The 24,168-nt window shown below is 40.4% G+C and overlaps 1 protein-coding gene across 1 annotated transcript in view; it reads left to right on the top strand.

Moving 5' to 3' along the window:
• wge (BAH domain and coiled-coil containing protein winged eye) overlaps positions 1-22,378 on the top strand; it is a 50,205-nt gene extending 27,827 nt beyond the window's left edge. Inside the window, exons 12-16 of the mRNA XM_080265584.1 lie at positions 1,295-1,429; positions 2,688-3,292; positions 13,487-13,666; positions 14,891-15,058; positions 15,864-22,378. Of these exons, the coding sequence (XP_080121710.1) occupies positions 1,295-1,429; positions 2,688-3,292; positions 13,487-13,666; positions 14,891-15,058; positions 15,864-16,076 (1,301 nt within the window). The 3' untranslated portion in view covers positions 16,077-22,378. The remainder of the gene's footprint in view (positions 1-1,294; positions 1,430-2,687; positions 3,293-13,486; positions 13,667-14,890; positions 15,059-15,863) is intronic.
• Positions 22,379-24,168: the final 1,790 nt, after the last annotated feature.

Below are 24,168 nucleotides of genomic sequence, written 5' to 3'. Positions count from 1 at the left end.
ATCATTATTATTACAGTATTATTATTATTATTATTATTATTATTACTATTATTATTATTATTGTTATTATTATTATTGTTATTATTATTGGATGGTGAGGATATGGAGAATGTGAGTGCATTCAAGTACTTGGGTAGTGTGATGAGTAAGGATGGAACTTTGGGGGATGAAGTGCGTGAAAGGGTACAGCAGGGAAGGAAGGTTGTTGGTACACTGAAAGCAGTGATGAGAAATAGGGAGGTGAGTATGGAAGTTAAGAAGTCACTGCATGATGGCATTGTGATCCCTACCCTGACGTATGGAAGCAAGGCGTGGACCTTGCAAGAGGGGAACAAGTCAAGAGTGAGAGCAGTGGAAATGAGTTACTTGAGAGGAGCATGTGGAGTGACGTGGAGGGACAGGTTGACGAATGAAGAAGTGAAGGAACGTTGTGGGGTAGATGTGGATGTGGTTGAGAAGATTAGGAGAAATACACTGAGGTGGTTTGGACATGTGGAGAGAATGGAGAATGAAAGACTGACTAAGAGGGTGTATGTAGGTGAGGTGGAGGAAGGGGTAGACCGAGGATGAGGTGGAGGGATGGAGTTGAGAGGTATATGAGGGAGGGGGGGGGTGAGTTGGGGGGAGGGTAGTCAAATGGTGGGTGACAGAGCGACTTGGAGGCGTTTTGTCTGCGACCACCCTTTGCGGAACTAGGGCGTCGGTCTAAGATAGATAAATTATTATTATTATTATTATTATTACTATTATTATTGTTATTATTATTTTTTATTTGCCCCATTTTTGAGCATAGACTTGGTAGTTTGTTTCCTGAGGCCCAACAATCCTCCAATATGCCACTAACTTTCACATGTCACCACTCTAGCGCCAATACCCACAGTCCATGTTGAATTCCTACTAGGACTGCTTCATTCAGGACTGTATTGGTGGAGGTGTTTTGGTGAGATGTCCATACTAACAAAATTCACATCATCTATACTAACAAAATTCACATCATCTATACTAACAAAATTCACATCGTCTATACTAACAAAATTCATATCCTCTTTACTAACAGAATTCATATCGTCTATACTAACAAAATTCATATCGTCTATACTAACAAAGTTCATATCGTCTATACTAACAAAATTCACATCGTCTATACAGTACTGCCAAAACTCATATCGTCTATACTAACAATATTCAAATACTTTACTCATGCCCAAACCAGGAATTGAACTCACATCCCTTCACACAGCAGACTCACTTCTTTAACCCACTTGACCACCACCCATTTCACTCTCCTCGTCAGGTTCCATTGCCGCCTCGTCGTCACCCGCGCATGAAGCATCGCACAACTTCGTCAATGTGGAGTTTGATGATGGTGATGCCGGCAAGATCCACGTAGATGATATTAGACTTCTGCCGGCTGATTTCCCTGTTATGGGTAAGTGTGTGTATGCCCGCCCACCCCAAGCACATCACTCTCATTACATGGTACACACACTGCCTACTCACCCATCACTCATTACACACTACACACTATTCCCACCCACCCCATGCACCTCACTCTCATTGCACACTACACACACTGCCTACTCTTCCATGCACATCACTCTCATTACAAACTACACACTGTGCCCACTCTGTCTACCCACCCCATGCACATCATTCTCATTGCACACTACACACTATTCCCACCAACCTCATGCACCTCACTCTTATCACACACTACACACTGTGCCTGCTCACCCTGTACACATCACTCTTATTACACACTACACACTATGCCCTCACTGTAATGCATCCCCACACGCCACAACACACTCTCTTCACATGCCTATCATTATCATCATCATCATCATCATCATCCTTCAGACCTCTTTTTCTACTTCTTCATCATCATCATCATCATCATCATCATCATCATCTAACCTTTTTCACTACCTAGGGATGGGATGAGGTAAGGTCTAGAAAGCAAGGGAAAAAAAAAAAAAAGAGAGGGAAAACTAACAGAAGTCTGGTCAGTTAAATGGGTGCAGTTGTTCACCATTCAAGCCCCTGGAATCCTGGCTCCACTTCACAGTCAAACAATCACATCCAAGTACTTAAAATTACCTGCCATCAGTCTGTGTTGTTTTGGAAGGGAGAGCATCAGCATTTCTTTGTGACATGTTTATAATGATGAGAGACTGACGAGGAGAGTGTATGTGAGTGAGGTGGAGGTGGGGAGAGGGAGGGGGAGGCCAAGGATGAGATGGAGGGATGGAGTGGAGAGGTATATGAGAGAGGGGGGTGTGAGCTGGGAGCAGGACAATGAAATGGCGGGGGATAGGGCGGCATGGAGGCTATATGTTTGTGGCCACCCCTTATGGGATTAAGGCGTCTGGCAATAGATAGATAGATTTTGTGTCTGTGATATGTGGGGAGCAGAGCAGGCAAATGGACCATGTTGGGGTCCTTGGGTTGCACGTCGTTTCTGTGACAAGTGTGAGGAGGAAGGAAAGGTCTGCTGGAGGCACTTTCCTTCGTGTATTGAGGCATCTGGATATATATGGATAGATATTCAGAGGGTTGAGGGAATTGGGTATACAGTATATGGATAGATATTCAGAGGGTTGAGCAAATTGGGATATGTTTGTCTGTTTTATCTCAGTACAGGACCACAATAACAATCAGTGTCTAATATATTTCTCTGTGTCTAGCAGAACATGACCCCAACCCGCTTAACAGTCTAAACTACCGGCGGAAGCGGCGACCGACGGGCGAGAGCAGCTGCAATGAACCCAGGAAGGAGTCAAAACGGGCCAAACAGGAGGTAGAGGAGGCTGAGGAGGCGAATGTAGAGGTGGAGAAGGAGAACAAGGAGAGCGGAGGGAAGAAGAGCAAGAAGAAGAAGAAGACGAAGGAAGTGGAAGAAAATGCAAAGAAGGTAAAGAGAAAGACAAGTAGGAAGAAACACCATCACAGGAAACACAAGCAGCGGGGCGACTCATCCCCCCTTCCTTCCCCCTCACGCTCCCCCTCCCCACCTCCCCGCCACAAACACCACAAGCACAAACACCGGCGGGGCGAGGCGGGGCAGGTCGACACAGGCCGGCCGCTGCCCCGGGTGGAGCCGGTCAACGAGCTGACCGTCCGGATAAAGTCCCCGCCCCCTCTGCCCCGGAACTGGACGCTAGACCCTGTTCCGCGCAGGCGAGATTCCGGGGCGGCCCAGGACTCCACAGCCTCCCTCACCTCCTCCCGCAGTGCCTCAGAGGAGGAGAGTGAAGGGAGTGACTCTGAGTATACACCCACCAAGACTTCGGTGAGTGGGGGTCAGGCCGAGGCTTCGTCCACTACGCCACCAGTCCCTTCCCACACCTTCTGTTATCTGAGACTCTAAACATGACTCTGACCAGCTTACAGTGACTCAGGTTTTGTAACTTATAAGCCCTGTATTCCAAACTCCTGATAATTTTTTAACACTCCTGCTGATTTATACATATTTTACCTCAAAGTAATGTATTAAAAACTCATGATAACTTGTAAATTGAAATCCAGATGGTTGTGGTAAATTACTGTGCTAATAGTGAGCAAGGGATGCTTCGTATAATATATTGTGATAACGTCAGAATGTTAACTATTACACTTTATATAAACCTAAAATTTTCATGGATAATTTGAGTTGATAGAAATTTTGGGTTGAGCCTTCACGTTTTCTGAGATTATAACCAGACTTATCCCAGTAATAATAAGTTTGGTTTAAATGTAAGTTGGTGTGGGAATGGGTTGGTGGTGGATGACTGCCCACAGATGATGATGATGATGATGAGCTTACCTTGTAGTGCCGTAGAGAAGAATGCTGCGTTGAGTCACCCTTGTCTGTCCTTCAGCAAGCCCATAGTTAAATTTGATACAGAAAATAAATGCAATACGTCCTCATTATATGTTGTGGCATTTTATTATTATTCACTCTCATCGAAATGTCAGGACCAACTTACCTAGCCCCGGATTCCTACGCTTCTCATGGGGCGACGTAGGATTGGATGATGAATGGATGGATTATTATTATTATGTGAATGAATGAATTATTATTATTGTTTTTTAAGTGCACAGTAGTATGAATGAATGAATGAATTATTATTTTTTAAGTGCACAGTAATTTCAGAAAAAGTTAGTCTGTTCTATTACAACTAAACTGAATTGCTAATTTCTTTTCTTTTTGTTTACTTATTTATCTCTTGTTTTAGTGCATCGTTATTGCAAAAAAATATCCTATAAAGTTCCATTGTTACCTTTTAAACTGATTTGCTAATTTCCCCCCAATTTACAGTTCCATTTATATTGAGAAAATTGGATACTTTGAAACACATAGCCAACATATAGTGAGGACTTATTTATTTATTTATTTTTTTTTTTTTTTTAGGACTCTGATTAGCCAGATTTTTAAATACCAGTAGCAGTGTGACCTATTAGCCATGTGCAGCCTGGGGAATATCCTGAAATGTGCACACTTTTTCCCCATTTTCTTCAATTCTGCTTTATACCAAAACAACTGCCATGATTAAGTGATTTTAGATACGGGAATCTGGGGGACACTTAACCACGGCTCTAGAGTCCTTTTGGCTGGATCACTGATCAGTAAAGGGAGCCTGAACTACGACTCTAAGGTCCCAGTGGCTCTCAAGTCTCCATTATTACCAGTTTTTGGTAGACGGCAACCAAAATTTACTCTTTGTTACCACAGAAAGATGATAAAAGCTCCAGGGACGTTCTTGGCATACATTTGCAGATGGAAGACTAGTTTTATATCATATCTTTAGCTTTATACAGTACCCTTTCCAATAAAATTGAGTGAAAAGTGCAAATTTGCCAGGGGTCAAAGGGTTAAGCATCACCTAATATTTCTCAGTTTGATAAAGTGCACAAAGTTGAAGGAGCAGACTGGCAGCTGGGTTGCTGGTAAAAATAAAATCAGTTGGTCCCAAAGCATCTGTGTAGTGTGGATATTCAGTCCTAAAGTACCCATGAAGTATGGGTTAATCATTATAAGTTTGCTGGTGGATAAGAAACCTAGATTACTTCTTCAGGTCGTGTCAGAAATCCAGCCATTTTGTTTCATTTTGTTTATAAAGGATCCAGCGTGCTTGCATGCATCGGCCTTGGTCACCTAACGGCATCTCTTCATGCTGCGCAGTCTCTGGCAGCCTCCCAATTCTGTCTCTTATCCCTGAGGTCACGCCCTATGACTTTGTCCCCAGTCTTTTTCGGTCTGCCTCTCGCTCCCCTACCCTTGACGTTCACAGTTGAAATAAAACTGTGTGGTTGTATTAGGAATTAATCAAATAGGACATTACCACAATTCAGGGAGTTTCATTAAGTGTTCTGTCATTCATTTTGACCCCTTCAGTCTGATAATGTAATCTGTTTTTTATTTCTTTCTTCCTCAAGTGGATTAGTTTAGTTTAGGAGAGGCATTTCAAACTTTTGGAGTTAGATACAGCCTTTTGTATAATTTTGTATTAGTATCATTTATAAAAGCTCCTATGTGCTTGCATGCGTTGGTCTAGGTCACCTAATGGAAGCTCTCCATGTTGCTCAATCTCTGGCAGCATCCTTATTCAGTGTCATATCACTGGGGCAGCACTCAAAATGATACAGCCTTTATTTATCTCTTAGGTACAAGTAGCCTTTCCTAAGTTGACTAAAATCATGTTTAATTAGCAAAAATGAAGCAGCAATACATAATCCGATTGAAGGAGTTAAAGTAGAATTAATTTATGTAGGACACACACAGATACATATTTATTAAGTAACAGTAAGTGACCGTGCATTGGTACATCAATTTATCAACCATATTTCTATCCTTATTTATAGGGTTTTAAGGCAAGACAGCGACAAGGGTGACTCGATGCTAGAATTGTGCTTTTTGGTAGATGAGTCAAGCAAACCACTAGATATTTAGCCATTTTTATAACCTGCAGGATTATTCCAACCATAAAATGTCAGTTTACACATTAGTCTGTTTTTAAATTGTTTTTGTATGTTGCACATTATCTAGTATGCATTTGTCAGTATAGTGATAGGATAGAGAGGCATTATGTGTTTTTTTGTATTGGTAATTTCATCACTTAGGCCTTTTGAGAAACTAGTATTATTTATTATTATTATTATTATGGTTTTTTATTAAGCAGCTGTAGCTATTTATATACAGTAAAGTTTTCAAAAAGGTAGTAGTGAAAGACATAAATTTCCACATTCACAAGACTTACAGAGAGAAAAATTATTGACTTTGGTATTGTAGTTAGTTTCTTAATTGTGGTACTGTAGTTAGATTCTTAATTGTGGTACTGTAGTTAGCTTCTTAATTGTGTTATTGTAGTTAGAATTGTGGTATTGTAGTTAGATTCTTAATTGTGTTACTGTAGTTGTCAGAATCACCAATACAGTATAAGGGCCCTGTTACACTGAGGTCAGAATCAGACATATTCCAGTGTAAATTATCTTTTCATTTAGGTTAGGGTTAAAGACAAAGGAAGAATAATTTTGGGGGGGTTCAGTTTTTGATTTGGGGTTCATTTTCATAATTTGGGGGTTCAATTTTTTTATTTGGGGGTTCAGTTTTTTTTATTTAGGGGTTCAGTTTTTTTTTATTTGGGGGTTCATTTTCTTCATTTGGAGGGTTCATTTTCTTCATTTGGGGGGTTCATTTTCTTCACATGGGGGGTTCATTTTCTTTATTGGGGGGGGGGGGGGGTTTCATTGTTGTCATTTTTGGTGTTCATTTTATTCATTTGGAGGGTTCATTTTCTTCATTTGGGGGTTCATTTTCTATATTTGGGGGTTCATTATTTGGGGGGTTCATTTTCTTGATTTGGGGGTTCATTTTCTTTAGGGGGTTCATTTTCTTCACATGGGGGGTTCACTTTCTTCAGGGGGGATCTTCCAGCATTCACCTTGACCTGGATAATCAAATAATTTACATCAAAATATGGTGCATTCTTCGTGATACAGGATGCCCTTAACACCCCTTCTCGAGCTGTTTATTTTGCGTACATCATAATATTCTTGTATGTTACCCATATCATTGTAGTGTCATGGCTTCTGAACACCTCTTCTCTAGCAGTTTATTTTGCCTGCATAATATTCTGTCCATCTTTCTAGCTATTGCCAGATGCCTTAATCCCGTAAGGGGTGGCCACGTACAAATCGCCTCCATGTCGCCCTGTCCCCCGCCATTTCACCGCCCTGCTCCCAGCTCACACCCCCCTCTCTCATATGTTGACTAATTCAATATGATATCAAATTGGATGTCCCCTGTCCAATGTCATGCCCTTTTCCCTAGTTCAATAAAATCATCTATCAGCGGGAAGAATGAATTAAAATGCACATCATCTGCCTTCAAAGGGTTAAGGTGCAACAGGCAAAATAAATCACTAAGGAAGAGGTGTTACAGGGCCACCAAACCCACCAAGAGTACAGCCTTGCATCCGATCTTGATTTCAGCGTGACAGGGCCCTTGGTGTAGGTGTGTGTAGCGGTAGTGAGCCATCCTGCAGGTTACCACAAGCATGTTATAGTGGGTTTGCTTGACACCAGGAAGATGAAGAGCAGAAAATACCTTGAAAGATTTGGCAGCATTTTTTTTGTCATGGTTATGGATGCGTTTTTAAAACTGAGAGTGCTAAAGAGTTTGGTTGAGCCCCCCCATTTATTTATTTATTTTTTTCATTTTTTTCATTTTTTTTTTTTTTTTTTCATTTTTTTTTTTTTTAGAGCCTGTGATGATGATAGATTTTTTTTTTTTAATGCAAGGAAGAAGGAACCAAAGGCTAGAAGCCCACAAAATTGTTCCTTCCAAGAAAAAACATAAGTAGGATAACAGAGAGCCAAATTCAAACTCTCTGTATTGCGAAAGTTTGGATGAGACCCAGATTATTTTTTACGGATTTTTGAAGCCTATAATGATGATAGAACACATCGCACCTTTCTGTATCATTGCTGGCTGCACTCAGTAATGTGGGATGCAGGCTGATTACATCTTATAATTACAGGTAGTACAGGTGTTCTTTAATCAAAAAATACAATAGGCTTTCTTCTCCTTGCTCTCAGTTTTTAAAAATACAGCGTTTCAAACATAACCACAGTTTTTAAATTTGAACGTACAAGGAAATTTCATTGTAAACTTGACCATTTTCCTGGGGGTAGTGTACTAGTAGCCGAAGCTTTGAGTAGCAGGTAATGTTAGTAGCTTGGAAGGATTAGTAGTGAGACAGTACCAATGGCTGTTTTGCTTCTTGTTGTATTCTATGAGTTGAAGCTTGAGAGTCTGTTAGCTGATTGAATATGCCATACCTGCTGTGATTTTGTAGGCCTTCTGAGAGACTAATTGTTTCCCCTTTACATTTGAAGCTTAATGAAATCTATAAGGCATTTCCATTCACTTTTTGGATAGCATTTGAGTAAGCTGGGTTTTGGCCTTCCCTTGATTCATTTTTTCTTTTACTTTGTGTTTCAAGAATTAATGTAGTTTGTCACTTTTCCTTAAATAGCCAATAAGTTTTTCTTTTTAAGTTTTAAGGTACATTAATTTTAGGTTGATGATACTAGGCTAATTTTAACTTTTTCTTCTCCATATTTATATTGTTTCTTTTCAGCTGCCCTTTCTCCTCATAGCACATATATGTCTTAATGCCTTAATGTGTGAATTATGCTTATTTTACCAGCATTTATTATCATTATTATTATTATTATTATCATCGTTATTATTTTATACAGGAGAACTGATTATGCTACACGACACAATTTACATGATATGATATGTTATATTGTGTTACCGCTTTTGCAGTTTTCATATGATTTTTTTGTACCGATGTTCCTTGCACTGCTCATGTTTTGATATTAGTGCAGTACAGTACAGGAGAATTCCAGCGATCAACGCACACCTTACTGCGAATCCAAGCTCAGTTTTTTAATTCACTTACCCTACTTCACGTATACAGTAGAGTCTCTTTGTTTAAACCCTTCGCTATAAGAATTCATTCCTCTCTCTGTCACTCCCCCCTCCACCACCACCACCACCACCAAAAAAAAAAAATCGTCCACAGTACTCGTAAGCTGAATAATGCACTAAATTTTGTTTCGTGTTTTCATTTATCTTTCCTTTACATACACTATTTTTGAAGACATCCTAGGCCTAAAGAGACATCATACTGTATAGCCACAAACCTAGAATGAATTTTGGAGACAACAGACAAAGATTATTGAACGTTTACATGAAGCAAAATTGTGCAGCCAAAATCTGAGTCATAAAACATAGGGTATTTATAAGTTTCTCATAATTTTAAGACCCACAAAGTGCCATAGTGTTTGGTTGATTGGAATTCTCATGTATTTTACTCCTTAGACCATTGCAGGAGACTGGAATTGAACTGCACAGGCATTGGAAGGAAAAATAAGAGTGAATTTGTTTAGAAATGGAGGGTAATTTGTTTTAAAAAGTGGAGGGTAATTTGTTTTAAAAAGTGGAGTGGAGTACGTTTTAAAAAGTGGAGGGTAATTTGTTTTAGAAAGTGGTGGGCAGTTTGTTTTAAAAAGTGGAGGGTAATTTGTTTTAAAAAGTGGAGGGTAATCTGTTTTAAAAAGTGGAGGGTAATGGAATTTGTTTGAAAAAGTGGAGGGTAATTTATTTCTGGGGGGGGGGGGAAATCCATGTTTTTTACTGGGAGACCTTGTTATAAGTTTGAGTTTTATTCCAAAGCATCATAGCTTTTTGAGACATACTTGGAAGTGACGACTCTGCTTTATTAGTAACGGGAACTTTAGTAAATAATCCATCCATCCATCATCCAATCCTGCGTTGCCCCATGAGGAGCGTAGGAGCCCAGAGCTTGGCAATTGGTCCTTACATTTAAGATGAGAGAAATTCTTCTGTAATTCTTTTGTACTATTTATAAACGTTCCAACATTCTTGCGTGTGTCGCCCTTGGTCTCCTAGTTGCGTTTCTCTGTGCTTGATCTCTTGATTTATAAACATAATTTTATCATAACAAGGACTCACAGTACTGCTAATTAATCCTGCCACACTCATAATCACTCAAAATAATTACTACCCTAACCATAGTCTTTTTTTTCCCTGATTTTTCCATCTTGTTGTTTATGTCTTGCCTCGGCAGTTTGGTTCCAGTCTTAGAAACTGTTACATTGGCAAATTATTATCTTGTTTTGAATTACGGACCTGATGCTTGGATTTCCACATTCCATGATTTTTACCAGTATCAAGACACAGACGCTTCACTAAAACATTAATTCTTTACTTGAACTTAAGAATATAACGCTGAAGGAATGTGTAGGTATTTTGTCATCAGAGTGTTCAAAATTTGGCACTGAAGGAATGTTTATATATTTTGTCATCAGATTAATGTAAAAAATTTGACATTGAAGGTGTGCTTATATTATTCATCATCAGATTACTGTTGATGGGATGCCTTTGTACTCTTTTTTTTTTTTGATACAAGTAATAATTTAAGATATATGGAACTTAGATTTTTCTGTATTTTTGAGATACGTTTATGTGAAGCTGCAGAACGTGGTGAATATTTCTGGCATGTCCGCTTGAGCCAGGATTCCGGGGGCTTGAATGATGAGTGAATGGAAGTGTGGCCCATTGGATTTGGCAAATTTGGGCTGTCTGGACAGTGCTACTCCTCACCCTGCCCTAGGGTGGGAAAGGAGGTCCGGATGATGATGATGACGATGATTTAACAGATTATTACTGTATTATTATTATTATTACTATTATTATTTTTGAGAATGATGTAACAGAATTGTGAAGCATCTGTGGCTTTGATACTGTGTTTACTATGTGTGTTCTAATTCATGCTGCTTTTAATTTAGTTGGTAAGCATAGTTTCAAGGACATTTGTTTTTGTTTTTACCATGAATTATTTTAGCACTGCACTCACCATAGCCAAAGCTGGTGCTGAGAATATCAAAAAAAAAATAAATAAATAAAAAATGCTAAGCTCAAAGGAACATTGAAGACTGAAATCTGGAGATATTTGAGATTATTATTATCTGTGTAAATTTAACTTTTTTTGTGAATTAAATGATGATAAATTAACATATCTGATTTAATGGAGGCAACAGTGACACAATGTAAAATGAGACCTGCTTCCTAGGTCGAATCAATCATGTGTAGGTGATAAGAGCAGCTGAATTATGTCATCTGATTTAGGGGACAGTGAAAAAGCATAAATTGAGACCAGCTTACTAGGTCGAATCAGTCATGTGTAGGTGATAAGAACAGTTGAATTATGTCATCTGATTTAAAGGACAGTGAAAAAGCATAAATTGAGACCAGCTTACTAGGTCGAATCAGTCATGTGTAGGTGATAAGAACAGTTGAATTATGTCATCTGATTGAAGGGAGGCGACAGTGAAAGAGTGTAAAATAAAACCCAGTTTTGTCTATCTGTCTATTGCCAGACGCCTTAATCCCTTATATGGGGTGGCCACAAACAATTCACCTCCATGTCGCCCTGTCCCCTGCCATTTCATTGCCCATTTCACGGAACTAAACCCTTATCATGCACTTGAATTAGACGTGCTTCCTAGGTCGAATCAATTATGTGTAGGTGGTAACAGAAAATTGTACCAGTTGACTGAAGGGGGATGACAGTAAATGAGTGTAAAATGAGACCTATCTATCTATCTATCTATTGCCAGATGCCTTAAGCCCTTATATAGGGTGGCCACAAATAAATCACCTCCACGTCACCCTGTCCCCCGCCATTTCACCACCCTGCTCCCAATTCACACCTATATAACTGCTTTAAATGACTTTGAGCTTGGCATTATTGAAGGTAGACGGAGGAAAAGTGCGTAAGATCATTTTTTGCCATTCCTGCTTAGTTTCAAGTGTGTCCAGTCTTAGTTTTTTCTTCCTAGTTATTTAATCTTGTTCTGTATCACCATAGTCTTTGTCCTGTCTTTATTCCCGCCTGATGTTTGTCTATGTCTCCCAGCACCTTACCACCCTCTTTGTCTGTCTGTCTCTCTCTCTCACTACTTTTTTTTCCTGTTTCCATAACTCCTTTCCTTTCTACTCTCCATTAAATCTTTTTCCCTTTGTTGCACATTTAACTGCCTTTCTCTTTGCAGTCTGTTGCATCTCTGTCCTTGCATTTTTTTCTGTATTCATAATTCTGTTTATTCCTCCATCTTCATTCCTCCCCTTTTCCCTGCATCTGGCTTTCCTCTCCTCTCTGTTCTTCTCTCCCTCCTCTTATTTCCCTCCAAGTCACTCCCACAGCATTCTTCCCCCCTCCTCCTTATTCCTGTCGTTATTACACTATCTTTAATTCTGTCTGCCTGTCTTCTCTCCTTTCTTGTTATATATCTTAAGTCTTTCCCTCTACTTGCATCCTCATCTCTCTTTTTTGTTTTTTTTTCTCATATTGTTAACTATTATGCTTTCCTCTTTCTGTCTCTGTTTTTTTTCTCTTTCTTCATTTTCCTTTATATCCTTCATTGATTTCCTATGCCTTCTATGCCACGCTTCTCCCATTTTTCCATACTTCTCTGTCTATCATCGCTTACTGCCTTCCCTTTGTCTGCCTTTATTGCCTTTTAAATTCTGTACTTCTTCCCTCACCACACTCCCTGTTTACCTCCCTTTGTACCCCTTATTAAGCCTTTTTGCTTCCCTGCCTACCCCTCTCCCTTCAGCCTTTCCCTTTCTGCCCCCTTTTTTCTGTGTACCATCTTTCCATTTGTCTTCTTCTGCCTTTCCTGTTTCCCTACCTACCTCCCTCCCTTCATCGTTTCTCTTTCTGCCCTTTTTTCAGTGTATCTTCTTGCCCTTTGTCATCCTCCATTCCTTGTACTCCATGTCATTCCCCAGTTTCCTTCCCTTTTTCCCTCCCTGCTTCCCAGTCTCATCACCCAGGTCTCTTCCAATTTCCTTTCCCTATTTTCCACCCTTACTGCCATTCTCTTTCCCTTTCCTTTCAACTTAGCTCTTTCCCTGCCTCCTTGCTCTTTTTCCTTTCCTTCCTTTACACTTCTTCCCTGCTCTCTTACCCTCTTTTCCATTTCCTTGTCCTCTTCCTCTCTACCGTCCTTTCTACCTCTCTACCCTTCAGTCCCGTCATGCTTCCCCATCCTACCTGTTCCCTTCCAGTGGTTTCTCCCCACCTCCCTACCATTCCTCCCTTCCCTTCATCCCTCCATTCCTTTCTTCTGACTCCATCTCTGCCGTCAGCCCTCCCTTCCTACCTCATCTCCTGCCTCCTTACCATCCCTTCCTACCTCCCTCTCTCCTGCCTCATCTCTTTACCTTCCCTCCTTCCGCACCTCTTTAACTCCCATCTCACCTTCCTTTCCCTTCTTACCTCCTTCCCCACCTCCTTATCCTTCCCTCCCTCCTTTCCCACCTCCCTAACTCCCATCTTACCTTCCTTTCCCTTCCCACCTCCCTATCCTTTTCCCCACCTCCCTAACCCCCATTTCACCACAGAGCAAGACCGCTGCCCGACGAAAGAAGCGCAACCCCTCAGGCAAATCCAAGATTGCGCCTTTCCTTCCTGAACGACAGCTGTGGCGGTGGGCGGGCAAGGGACACCGTCGACCTGGCGCCAAGGGCAAGGCCAAGAAAGAGTACTACAAGGAAATTGTTCGGGGCAGAGAGAGCATCAAGGTAGGACTATATTCATTTTTATTCTTGTTTTTTTATTTCTATTGACTCTATCAGATACGTTTATGTGAAGCTACAGAATATGGTGAATATTTTTGGCATATTAGGTAGAGCCAGGATTCCTGGGGCTTGAATGGTGAGAGAATGGAAGCGTGGCCCATTGGACTGGTCAAATTCGGGCTGTCTGGACATTGCTAATCCTCACCCTCGCTAAGGTGGGAAAGGAGGTCTGGATGATGATGATGATGATGATTTCTCTTTATTAGTTTCATTTTTGCCAGCTTGAATTTGTTATATATTTATTTAAGAGGACCCCTATGCTTCATCCACTTAATTATGATGCAGTATGGTGTGTTTCAAGGCAAAGAATGACTACTCTTGCACTAGGAAATAATCTTGGGAAGGGAGAGCATCAAGGTAGGGTTGCATACTGTTTGATTTTGGTTGAATTTGTGTGTGTGTGTGTGTGTGTGTGTGCGTGCATAGCCATTGAGTACAGGGACATTTTTCAAGGCCAAGAAAAATATACTACCAGAGAATTCACCAGGAACAAAGAGAGCATCTGAGAAGAACTGATTTTGTGTGTGTGTGTGTGTGTAGAGTTCTTTCTGTACCAGAACACTTCACCTTGTTTCTTATCCCCTGAAAAGTGGATGGTGGATTGCAGGAGTAGGGCAGCCTCACCTTACAGCCAGCCAGTTTGACATTCAGATGAGCTGGGGTTGCAATTACTACTTGTCTTAAAACTCTGAGGTGGAAACGTTCGGTTTTCCTCTCACTTGAGCATCCTAACCAACTGTGTGATTTTATTTGGCTGTCAGTAGACTTTTCAGAAGGGAGGGAGTTAGTTATACCTTCCCTTATCCCTTTTATTACCTTTAGATGATTTTATTGAGCAAAGGGAAGGAAACCAGGATTTGAAGAAGTGAGGGAAAGGTAATGGAAGGCACAATAAGCCTCCTTTAGTCCAGAAAGACTCTCCTGAACTGGAAAAAACTCATCTGATACGACGCTTGGAAGGTGACTATATCAGGACAAAAACCCAGTGAATTGCAGGCTGAAGTTACCCTCCTTCTGCATCCCATTATCCTCCTTTTGGGGGATGGGGAGGGAGTCGAGGGATGTTCGTATAACCTAAAAGAAGGATGATGAACTGCCAGAGAGGTAACTTCACCCTGCATCCCTCCACCACAAATTGAAGACGTTAACCAGCTTTCTAACCCACAGGTGGAAGATTGTGCTGTGTTCCTCTCAGCCGGACAACCTGACCAGCCGTACATTGGCCGCATTGAGCATATGTGGGAGGCGTGGGGAGGCAACATGGTGGTGAAGGTGAAGTGGTTCTATCATCCACAGGAAACTAAGGGGCTCGGACGTAGGCTCACCGAACCAAAGGTAAGACGAGACGAGACGAGAGAGAGAGAGATGTATTGTTATCTGTAGATTTACTAGAAGGTTATTCATGGTTACTTCAAGCATGGAAGAAAATGAAAAAGTGCAGGTTAAAAAACGAGCATTTCTCAGGTAGTGCAATTTAAGGAAGTGGTTGTTCCCTTACCATTCCATTTTTCTTTCTCCTTTTCTTGAGATTTCATGTGTTCACACCCTGTCAGCTTGGAGGAAGGACGTCCAAATTTAGAGGATGGGAATATGAAGGCTATTTGTTTGTGGCAACCCATTACAGGATTAAGGTTTCAGACTGTATATAGATAGACTCCAGTACCATATCATTGAAGTTTAGGAGACATACTGGATCCATGGCAGTGCTTGTGTCATCTAAACCTTGTCAATGATATAGAATAATCTCCTTCAGCTTAAATGATCTAGACTGCAGTAGAGGTACCATATTAGTGACTTTAGCTGGGTCTCAGGTAAGTTTATTTCAGTTTACATTTTATTTTTAAGAGTTAGCAATATTAGTATTTTTCTGTATGTGTGTGTGTGTGTGTGTGTGTGTGTCTGTGTGATACCTTAGCATGTTTTTAGAGCAAGATTTGTGATGTACAGTATGTGACTCCCCTTTGGTCAGTTTATGGCCAAGTGTGAGGTAGCGTGAATTATACCCAGATTAACTCCTCTGTCCCTTCTTTTAACCCAGATATTATGTTGTAGTCATATTGTATTGGGTCATGACAGTTTATGTCTAAGTCTGAGGCGGCCTTTTCTGTGCTCAAATTAATTCCCCTGTACCCCACACCAGGGTGCGCTATTCCAGTCACCGCACACGGATGAAAACGACGTACAGACCATCAGCCACAAGTGTGATGTGGTGGCATTGTCCGAGTACCGAGTGCGGCGCAGGGAGCTGGAGCGGCGGTACGGACTTAACTACGAAAACCGTGATGTTTATTATCTTGCTGGCTCCTATGACCCCACCACGGGACACATCACGATGGAGCCGGGCGTGTCGTGAGATGTGCAGCACGAGGAAGTTCCCACTAGGCCTTGGCGGTGTGTTTGGGTGTCAAATTGTGTCATCAAGTTTCATGTGGTCGTGGCTGGTACATGATGGTGTCAGGAGGTGTCAGTGATGGTGTCAGAAACAGTGTCAGTACTCCAGCTGGTGGTATTAGATAGTCGTGATATTAGTGTCACAAGATCTATTTACTGAAAGCATAACCAAGTGTTGAAACATTGTGACAGGTACAAGAGAGTGATGGAAAGATGCACAAGATTAGGGACAAAACTATTTATGACTTGTTTTGTCAATGATCAGCTTCAAAGCTCTGAAGAAACGCATTGACCAAAGCAGATCAGGCAGTTTTGTCCTTGGCTGATACTTCTCTACATCACCCTCCCATAACTAAGTGTCATTAAGAGAGATAAAGCCTGTGGTAGTGTCGTACTGGGTGTCCCAAGACCGTTGTTGCTTTTGTCACTTCGTGATATCATCTGGCGCCAAGCAGGGTCCCATGAAATCCTGGTGTCACGTCATATTTCGTCTGTGTCAACTGTGACCTGATCGTGAAAAATCTAGCCTTAACCTCACTTGTCACGCGGCAAGTCAGTTGAGTAAGAGCTTAAGGTGTCGTCAGAGAGTCTATTTTTTTGTCGAATCAGTGATAAAGAATTTTACAAAAGCTATTTGCCCCTCCAGTCCAGTGATGTACAGTATTTTCTTAGTTTCTTGCTGGTTCCAGACTATTTGACTCAGCTTGGGGGAGACCTCTTGAGGAGAAGGAGTAAATGAAAGCTTTAACTCCAGTTTGAAAAGTCTCAAGGTGAAGTAAAATTTTCTGGAAGTCGCAAGAAGAGCGAAATCTACATCATGGGGCTGAAGGGGTGTGAGATATATACCCTTAGGTAGTGTGTGACCCTAATATATATATATATATACAGTTGTGTGACATGTGAACTCTTTAACCTTAGAACAGAGGAGCAGAAAGGGATTTTATTTTCATGTACAGAAAGCCAGTGTGAAAACAATACTCTTGCATTAATAAAAAAAAAAAAATTATTAATAGAATCTGCATATTTAGAGGTGTTTTGACATTTCACATATTTCTTGGCCAAAAGCGGCCCCCATTATCATGTGCTTCAGTGTGCGAGTGAATCAAAAAGTGTGATATTAGTGATACATATATATAAAATAGATACTAAGCCATGTTCTCGCCTGGAAGTGTTAAGGAAGTTTGCTGTTTTGTTAAGAAGGTTTCATCTCCGTTTGTGACCAAGAGCCGAGGAGTCCCTGAGTAGACGTTCTTGAAGCCCTTTTCTTTTTCTCTCTCTCTCTCTCGCGATATATTTGCTTCTGAACAATCAACTGGAGCCGCAAAATTAACGTGGAATTTTTCTTTTCCGAATCAGGGAGCATGACTGACATGACTCATCCTTCCAAGTCTGTTAAAAAAAAAAAAAATGCCTTTGTCTCAATAAGCAAGGTTTTAGATTATAAGGATTCAAGTACCTGCAATATTTTACAATAACATATATTTTATTGTGTGGATCATAAAATACCGTAAGAAATATGTATATGATATAAATTAGAGTGCTGTTATTAGTGAAGAAGAAAAAAAAAGACTAATTATTATTTTTTTACTTCGTGCAGTGATGATCTGGCATGAAGGACTAGTGATAATGTGAACAAGGATTAACGTCATTTACAATAAGGTGATTTACTTCTCGATGAGGTTTTTGTTTACGTTGTAGTTATTGACTCGGTTCTGTCGGCCATGATTTGATGCTCTTATTTGGATGGCATTGACTTTCTCTCTTGATTAATATGTACATGAATTTTTGACTTTGCATGTTGATTTAATGAAGTGTGTTGATTTAGTGGAGGTGTAGGATTAGACTGAGGAGGGAGGTTGTATCCAGAGGCCTGAAGAATTGGCCTACTCCGTCATTTTGATCTTGACACGCTGTTAAGCTGATGACTGTGGTGTAAATATCTGTGTGTGGGAGAGTATATGTATGAGGTGGAGGGGGAGAGGAGAGGGAGACTGAGAAGGAAGGATGGCAAGTGAGAGATTGATTGAGGGAGTGTATTAAAGAGAGAAAGAGAGACACTGAAGATGAAGTGGAGAAATCAAGCGATAGGATTGACTAGAAGAGCGTATGTGAGTGAGTTGGTGGAAGAGAGGGATACTGGGGTTGAGGTGGAAGGACAAGGTGAAGAAGTATGGGGATGAGAAAGGTGTGGAATGGAGGAAGGGTTGCCTGATGGCAGAGGTCATGTTGATGTGGAGATTTGTTCATGGCCACCCCCTCCAGGATTATTGCATCTGGCTGTAGATATATAGAAAGCAGTTAATTTGAAAGCTAAGGTCCAAGATGGCGGGGATGTCCGGGTCTCTGGTTCTGTCACGTGAGCCACGTGGAAAAACATGAAGGCTCTTTTAAGTTTATTGATTTTATTTTAAAATATTTTTAGCCCCTTATTAAGAAAAAGACATTGACTTCATAACTCAATGTTATATATATAAATAAATATATATATCTATATATATATATATGGATCTCATATGGTTAATGTTTAGTGGAAGTAGGACGTCTGACCCACACATTTTTCAAGGTTTTTCCCAAGTTGTGCCACGTACAAACAGTAATATACAATATCCAAGGGAACGAGAACTACAGAGGGTGGAAGCACACTTACTGATGCATTCTACTTGACACAAATATCAAGCCATTTGTAGTGAATGATGATGCCTGTTAACCTTTTGACTGCTAGCATTTCTTTTGACAGAACAAAATTATGTGGTATTAGTCTAGATATGACTCTTAGGTGTAACAGTAGCAGACAAAGGGTTACTTGAAATAGTTTTTGAAGCCTTTGAGTGCTACAATTTGTCCCAGTTGAACAAAAGCTTCTGGCATTAACCTAGGTAAAATTTCCAGATATACCAACCACACCAAGAGGTAATGGTTGGTTGGATAGCACTTTGGATATCTGGTCAGGGGCTGTATAAGGCAGGCAGGAAGTCAGCAACTGAGATATACATTTGATAGGAATGGATGAAAGAGAGAAAATGTAGTGTTAAAGGTGTACAGTGCTGGAACTCTTAATTCAGCCTGCAGCAGTGAAGGGAAGAGCAAGTATGAATGTCCTATATAAAGTGATTAGGTCGAGAGGTAAACTTTTGATAGGAGTTGGTGAGAGAGAGATTATTCAGTGTCACAGGTGTATAATCTTTACGCTTTGTAAATTCAGCCAGTAACAGTGAAAAGAGTGCCATGCATGACAGACATACAGGAAGTGAAAAGGACAGGCAGTGGACTTTTGATGTAGTTAGTGTACTATGCAAGAAAGAACAAATTTAAAAAGGTGTATGACGAAAGTATGAGTAGGATTGATGGGATGAGGAAGAACAGAGAAGAGAATAAACAAGCAGGATATTTGCCGCCTGTTGAGAATAATGCTATTGTTGGTTGTCTGCACCCTTTTTCTAACCTGTGTCTTGTACCACTGTGAAGAGGTTGTTAGAAACGAGAAACAAGGAAAAGAAAACACAAGTGAAGATAAAAATAAGAGCAACTTTATAGAGAGGTGGAGACTACAGGAAGAATTATAACCACCCTTGGAAAGGTTTGTTGGGAGGTTGCAACAGCTTCAGCCCAACTTAGACCAGTGGCAGTAGTGTATTGGTAAGCACATTTAATTTGCAGCTGAAAGAACTTGAGCTTGAATTTTGGACCAGTCAGACTAGCGGACACAGTTTGTTTCACCCGTGCCCCCTGTTCTTTCAGCAGTACAGTTAAGATCTGGATGTGAATTGATTGTTGCTGGTTATTTTAGGAGAAGACTTGGACCTAGAATCATTTCCGTTTGTGGGTAAGTAATTCCTCCACCCGAGCAATTCACAGCACTGCGATATCAAGTCACCGAGACACTCATTCTGTAGTTCTCGACCACCCCCTGCGCTCTCTTGGAATTCATTTTGTCACCCTGTAGCGTAGCCCAAACCAAACGCAGTCACCATGCAACAGTTACCAGACGCTGAAGCCAGACTACATCCACATGTATAAAAAATATATACAGTACATAAAAAGGATTGGATGATGGATGGATAGATAACACAAAACCAATCATCCAGTCCACTTGGGGTCTATGCAGCAACAACAACAATAACAACATCAACAAGAATATACTTTAATGTCTCTTTATTAGTTAACAAAGACGAGATGTGTTTTATTTAGTGTTGTAATTGAGATAATGTTAGTTTCCTTTCTGTGATGGAGATATCATTACATCTCCTTTCTTTTGATGTTGCTCATTAACCTGTTGATGTGGGTGATGTCCTTTGAAGCTTATTCTTGCAGGAACCTGATGATTTGACCTGGTCTAGGAGGCCAAGCTGATTTAAACGGCTTACCGTAGGCAATATCTAACCCTTTCCGTTTAAACATCTGTCCAAAGCTGAGTAGAATCATCGGGAGAGAGCAGGAATGAAACGAGAAAGAGATCCCCAGTGGGTTAATGGGTTATGAGAAGTCTGCATTGATACTGACAGAAGTGAGAAGTTGATTGTTATGATTAATAGGGTGATTTTGACATATTTGTGTTTCCTTATATTGCATTTGAACCAAAGGAGGACAGTGTTACCCAGGAACTGTTAATGTGAGTGTTAATATTATTATTATTATTATTATTCAGTTTTCATGTTATACCAGTGAGCAGGAAGATGACTTATTTTCAACAAGATGCTCATTTTTTGTTCTCACATTATTATTATTATTATTATTATTATTGTTATTATTACTGAGCAGGACAGTGTAGATTCTGATTAGGGGATTGTGCAGGTGCCATGAACATTTTTTGTTATTGTTAGATATTTTTTTTCATTATTATTTTTTACACAATGGAACAGGTTGAAGTTGATTTATGTGGTTACTTAGGTTTTGTACGTTCTTCGGCCTGTATCCTGTGTGGCCTGGGAGATTTCTTAGCACCTCTTCCTTAGTGGTTTATCCTGCATGTTACACGTCGTTACCCCTCCGTTACACCTCAACATCCTCTTCTGTGTTACTGATGCTAGCAGTGTTGATGTTACAGTGTATGAAGGACATGCAAGAGAATGGTAAGGTGTAAGATGCTAAATTCAACTGTGCCTTCCTGTGTTTTTATTTCCTGCTGCTTATGATCTCCAGTCTTTTAAATGTAGTGTGTCCAGGCATATCATGATGAAAAGATCATGGATTTGTCTCTCGTGTTATGTTGTTTTTATTTTTTCTTGGAGAGTACAATCTTGCAGGCTTCAGGTCATTGGTTCCTTCTTCCCTGCATAAAATAAATCACCAAGGACGATGGTATCAGGCCTTGGGTTCCTTCTTCCTGAAATAAATCACCAAGGAAGTTGGTTTCTGGCCTTGGGTTCCTTCTTCCTGAAATAAAATAAATCACGAAGGCTCTTTATTTTTTTATTTTTGGAGGGAACTCTATTGCAGCTTTTGGCCTTTGGGTCCTTCTTCCCACAATAAATCACTTAAGGAAGATATGTTTGGAAGCCTCCCCTGCCACCTTGGGTACGAGCCTAGCTATTATTACTGAGCAAGATAGCGTAGACAGGATTCGCTTAGGTTCCAACCAGAGTTCACCACAAATGCACCCAACAGTATTTCAGTCTCTCATTAGCAATACAGATCCAGTCCACCGAGGCTGCGTTTACGTTAGTTGCCCGCATTTGATCGCTTTTTTGTTCACGTTGCTTAGTACAAACTGACGATGCTGGAGTTTTATTTTTATTATTATTTTTATTGTGTTTTTTTCGATGACATGGCCATTTTTTTATTTCACAGGACATTCTCTCTCTCTCTCTCTATTTTCCAGCTTCAGTTTCCTCTTCCACATCACCCACTCTCCTTTTCTCTCTCTCCTTCCATCTGTCTCTATTCTTTTACTTATTCCATCATCATTTCTCTGCCCCTTCCCGTTTCCTAACTGCATTTTTTATCATTTCATCCCACCTCCAAAATTATATGTGAAATCAAAATCCATCACATTTTTTTTAATCTGCTTATCCCCAGAAATTTGACTTAATGTGGATAATCTGGCATCACACTGTGCATTTTTGGCCAAACTTTAAAATATATATATTGTATTAAGTTTTTACTGTATAGACACAAGGTTAACATATCTTTAGTTTACTTTGCCTTAATATTAATATATTTTTGCCAATAATATTAGTAACAAAAAATTGTGAAAGATTCTCCTCAAGAACATGATATGCGAAGTTATTTGTGAAGACTTGTAAATAGACTATATATTTCAAGCAATTGTGGGTTTTTATCACCATATTGTTGTGTTGACTGAATAGGGAAGCTGCCAGAGATCAAGCAGCACTGAGAGCCTCCTTTAGGTGACCAAGGTCGACGCATACAAGCATGTTGGAGCCACTATAAACGAAATGAAGTGAAGTACAGGAGCGTTGTGGTGTTGATGGATGTGACATAATGTTAAAAGAAGTACTTCAAGGTGGTTTAGCCATGTGGAGAGGATGGAGTACAAGAAACTGACCAGAAGAGTGTACAGTATGTGAGTGAGGTGGAGACCAAGAATGAGTTGGAGGGATGGCATGGAGATAACATGAGACAGGAGGGATGAGTTGGAGGGAGGGCAGCCAAATGCCAGAGGACAAAGCAATGTGAAAGTGATTTGTTTGTGGTCACCCCTTACAGGTTTAAGGTACCTGGCAGTATAGATAGAGAGTTTTTATGCAGTCATTCTTGTTCGAAAGGTTAACGTACTGTATTTAATTATTTTCTGTGTACTTCACATGGGTAAACGTCTAAGAGATGGTTGAGGGTTTATTGCTATTTATAATAATGCCACTCAGGGAAGAATGACTGGCCCCTTGCCTTGTGTGTTTGAACTAAGTAGCCTTGCCCTGGGCCCCACACTCCTTATGGGGTAAAAAAAGAGTGGAAGATAGCTACTGTAACATGACTTTATTCAGCTTAGGAGAGACTTCAAACTGAGAGGTTATAATCTTCACTACCAGAAGTCCTAAAACTGAATAAAACCACCCTTAAATGTCTTTGTGGGTGTTCAGTGGAGTCGAAATATATATATATATATATAAGGTGTTTAAACTTGTAGTAAAGTTAGTTCAGAATATCAAACTTATTGTGTTTATTTTATTTTAGTACAGTTAGTCAAATTATAAAACTTTATTCTAGTAGTCAGGTTATCCCCGGGCGTTCTTCCTCTTAGCAAGGAATTCCAGCGGGGAGGACGTCCTGCGCACATGGGTAAGTGTTTCAGCGTTTTATTAATATATTTGGCATTTATTTGCCCTATAATATGTACCAAGGTTATTATAAGGTTATCCCGGACCAATGGGAGATCAAATTAGATTGTGAGAAAGTGTCTGGTCCCCCATCGGATGTAAGATCAAGGTTGGCGCACCTGTGATACTGTTTTCTGGTTGACGGCCATTTTCAGTCAGGCCTGTTGCAGTTACAAAGGTCCCATTGGTAACCGGGGTTGTTAACAGACAGTGCTGCCAAACCGTGGCAGATAGCCATTAAAAACAGAGGCATATACTTCAAAAATAGCCCTAACGTAGGCCATTATCTATTTTAAAAAGTCGTTCGCTATCCCAGTGACTATAGTCACCAGAATGTATGTACAGTATCTGTAGAACCCCGTAGGCATGTGTCCGCCACGATCCCTTAATGTGTCAGTGTTAGTAGAAGTCCAAACGCAGAATAGGATTGGTGCTAAAATTTGAAAATTGCAAATTTTGGAATTCACCAGGTTGGCCACTCCATAGGGCAGACCATATCTGTTGGCACGGCAGCCCTATCCTTTACACCATATGCTTGATAGACTGATATCATAGGCAGTGTTGCCACCAAAAAATTTGGTAAATCTGAAGCTGGATGCCAAAAAATCTGTGGAAATCTGTAGATCCCTCAAAGTGACCATTCCGTGGGGGGAAATGGAGAACTACCCCGTCCGAATTTTCCACAGCCTTCCCCTTGAACCTCCCGAATTTTTCCCTAACTGACCACAGAAATGACATACCACATGTTGAAGATAGAATTTGGTCATAATATAATAG

Source organism: Coenobita brevimanus, chromosome 2, assembly GCF_032717465.1.
Source record: "Coenobita brevimanus isolate Jiangsu-jjx chromosome 2, ASM3271746v2, whole genome shotgun sequence".
Taxonomy (NCBI): domain Eukaryota; kingdom Metazoa; phylum Arthropoda; class Malacostraca; order Decapoda; family Coenobitidae; genus Coenobita; species Coenobita brevimanus.
The sequence above is the reverse complement of the archived record's forward strand: the minus strand, read 5'-3'. Positions and strand labels throughout refer to the sequence as shown.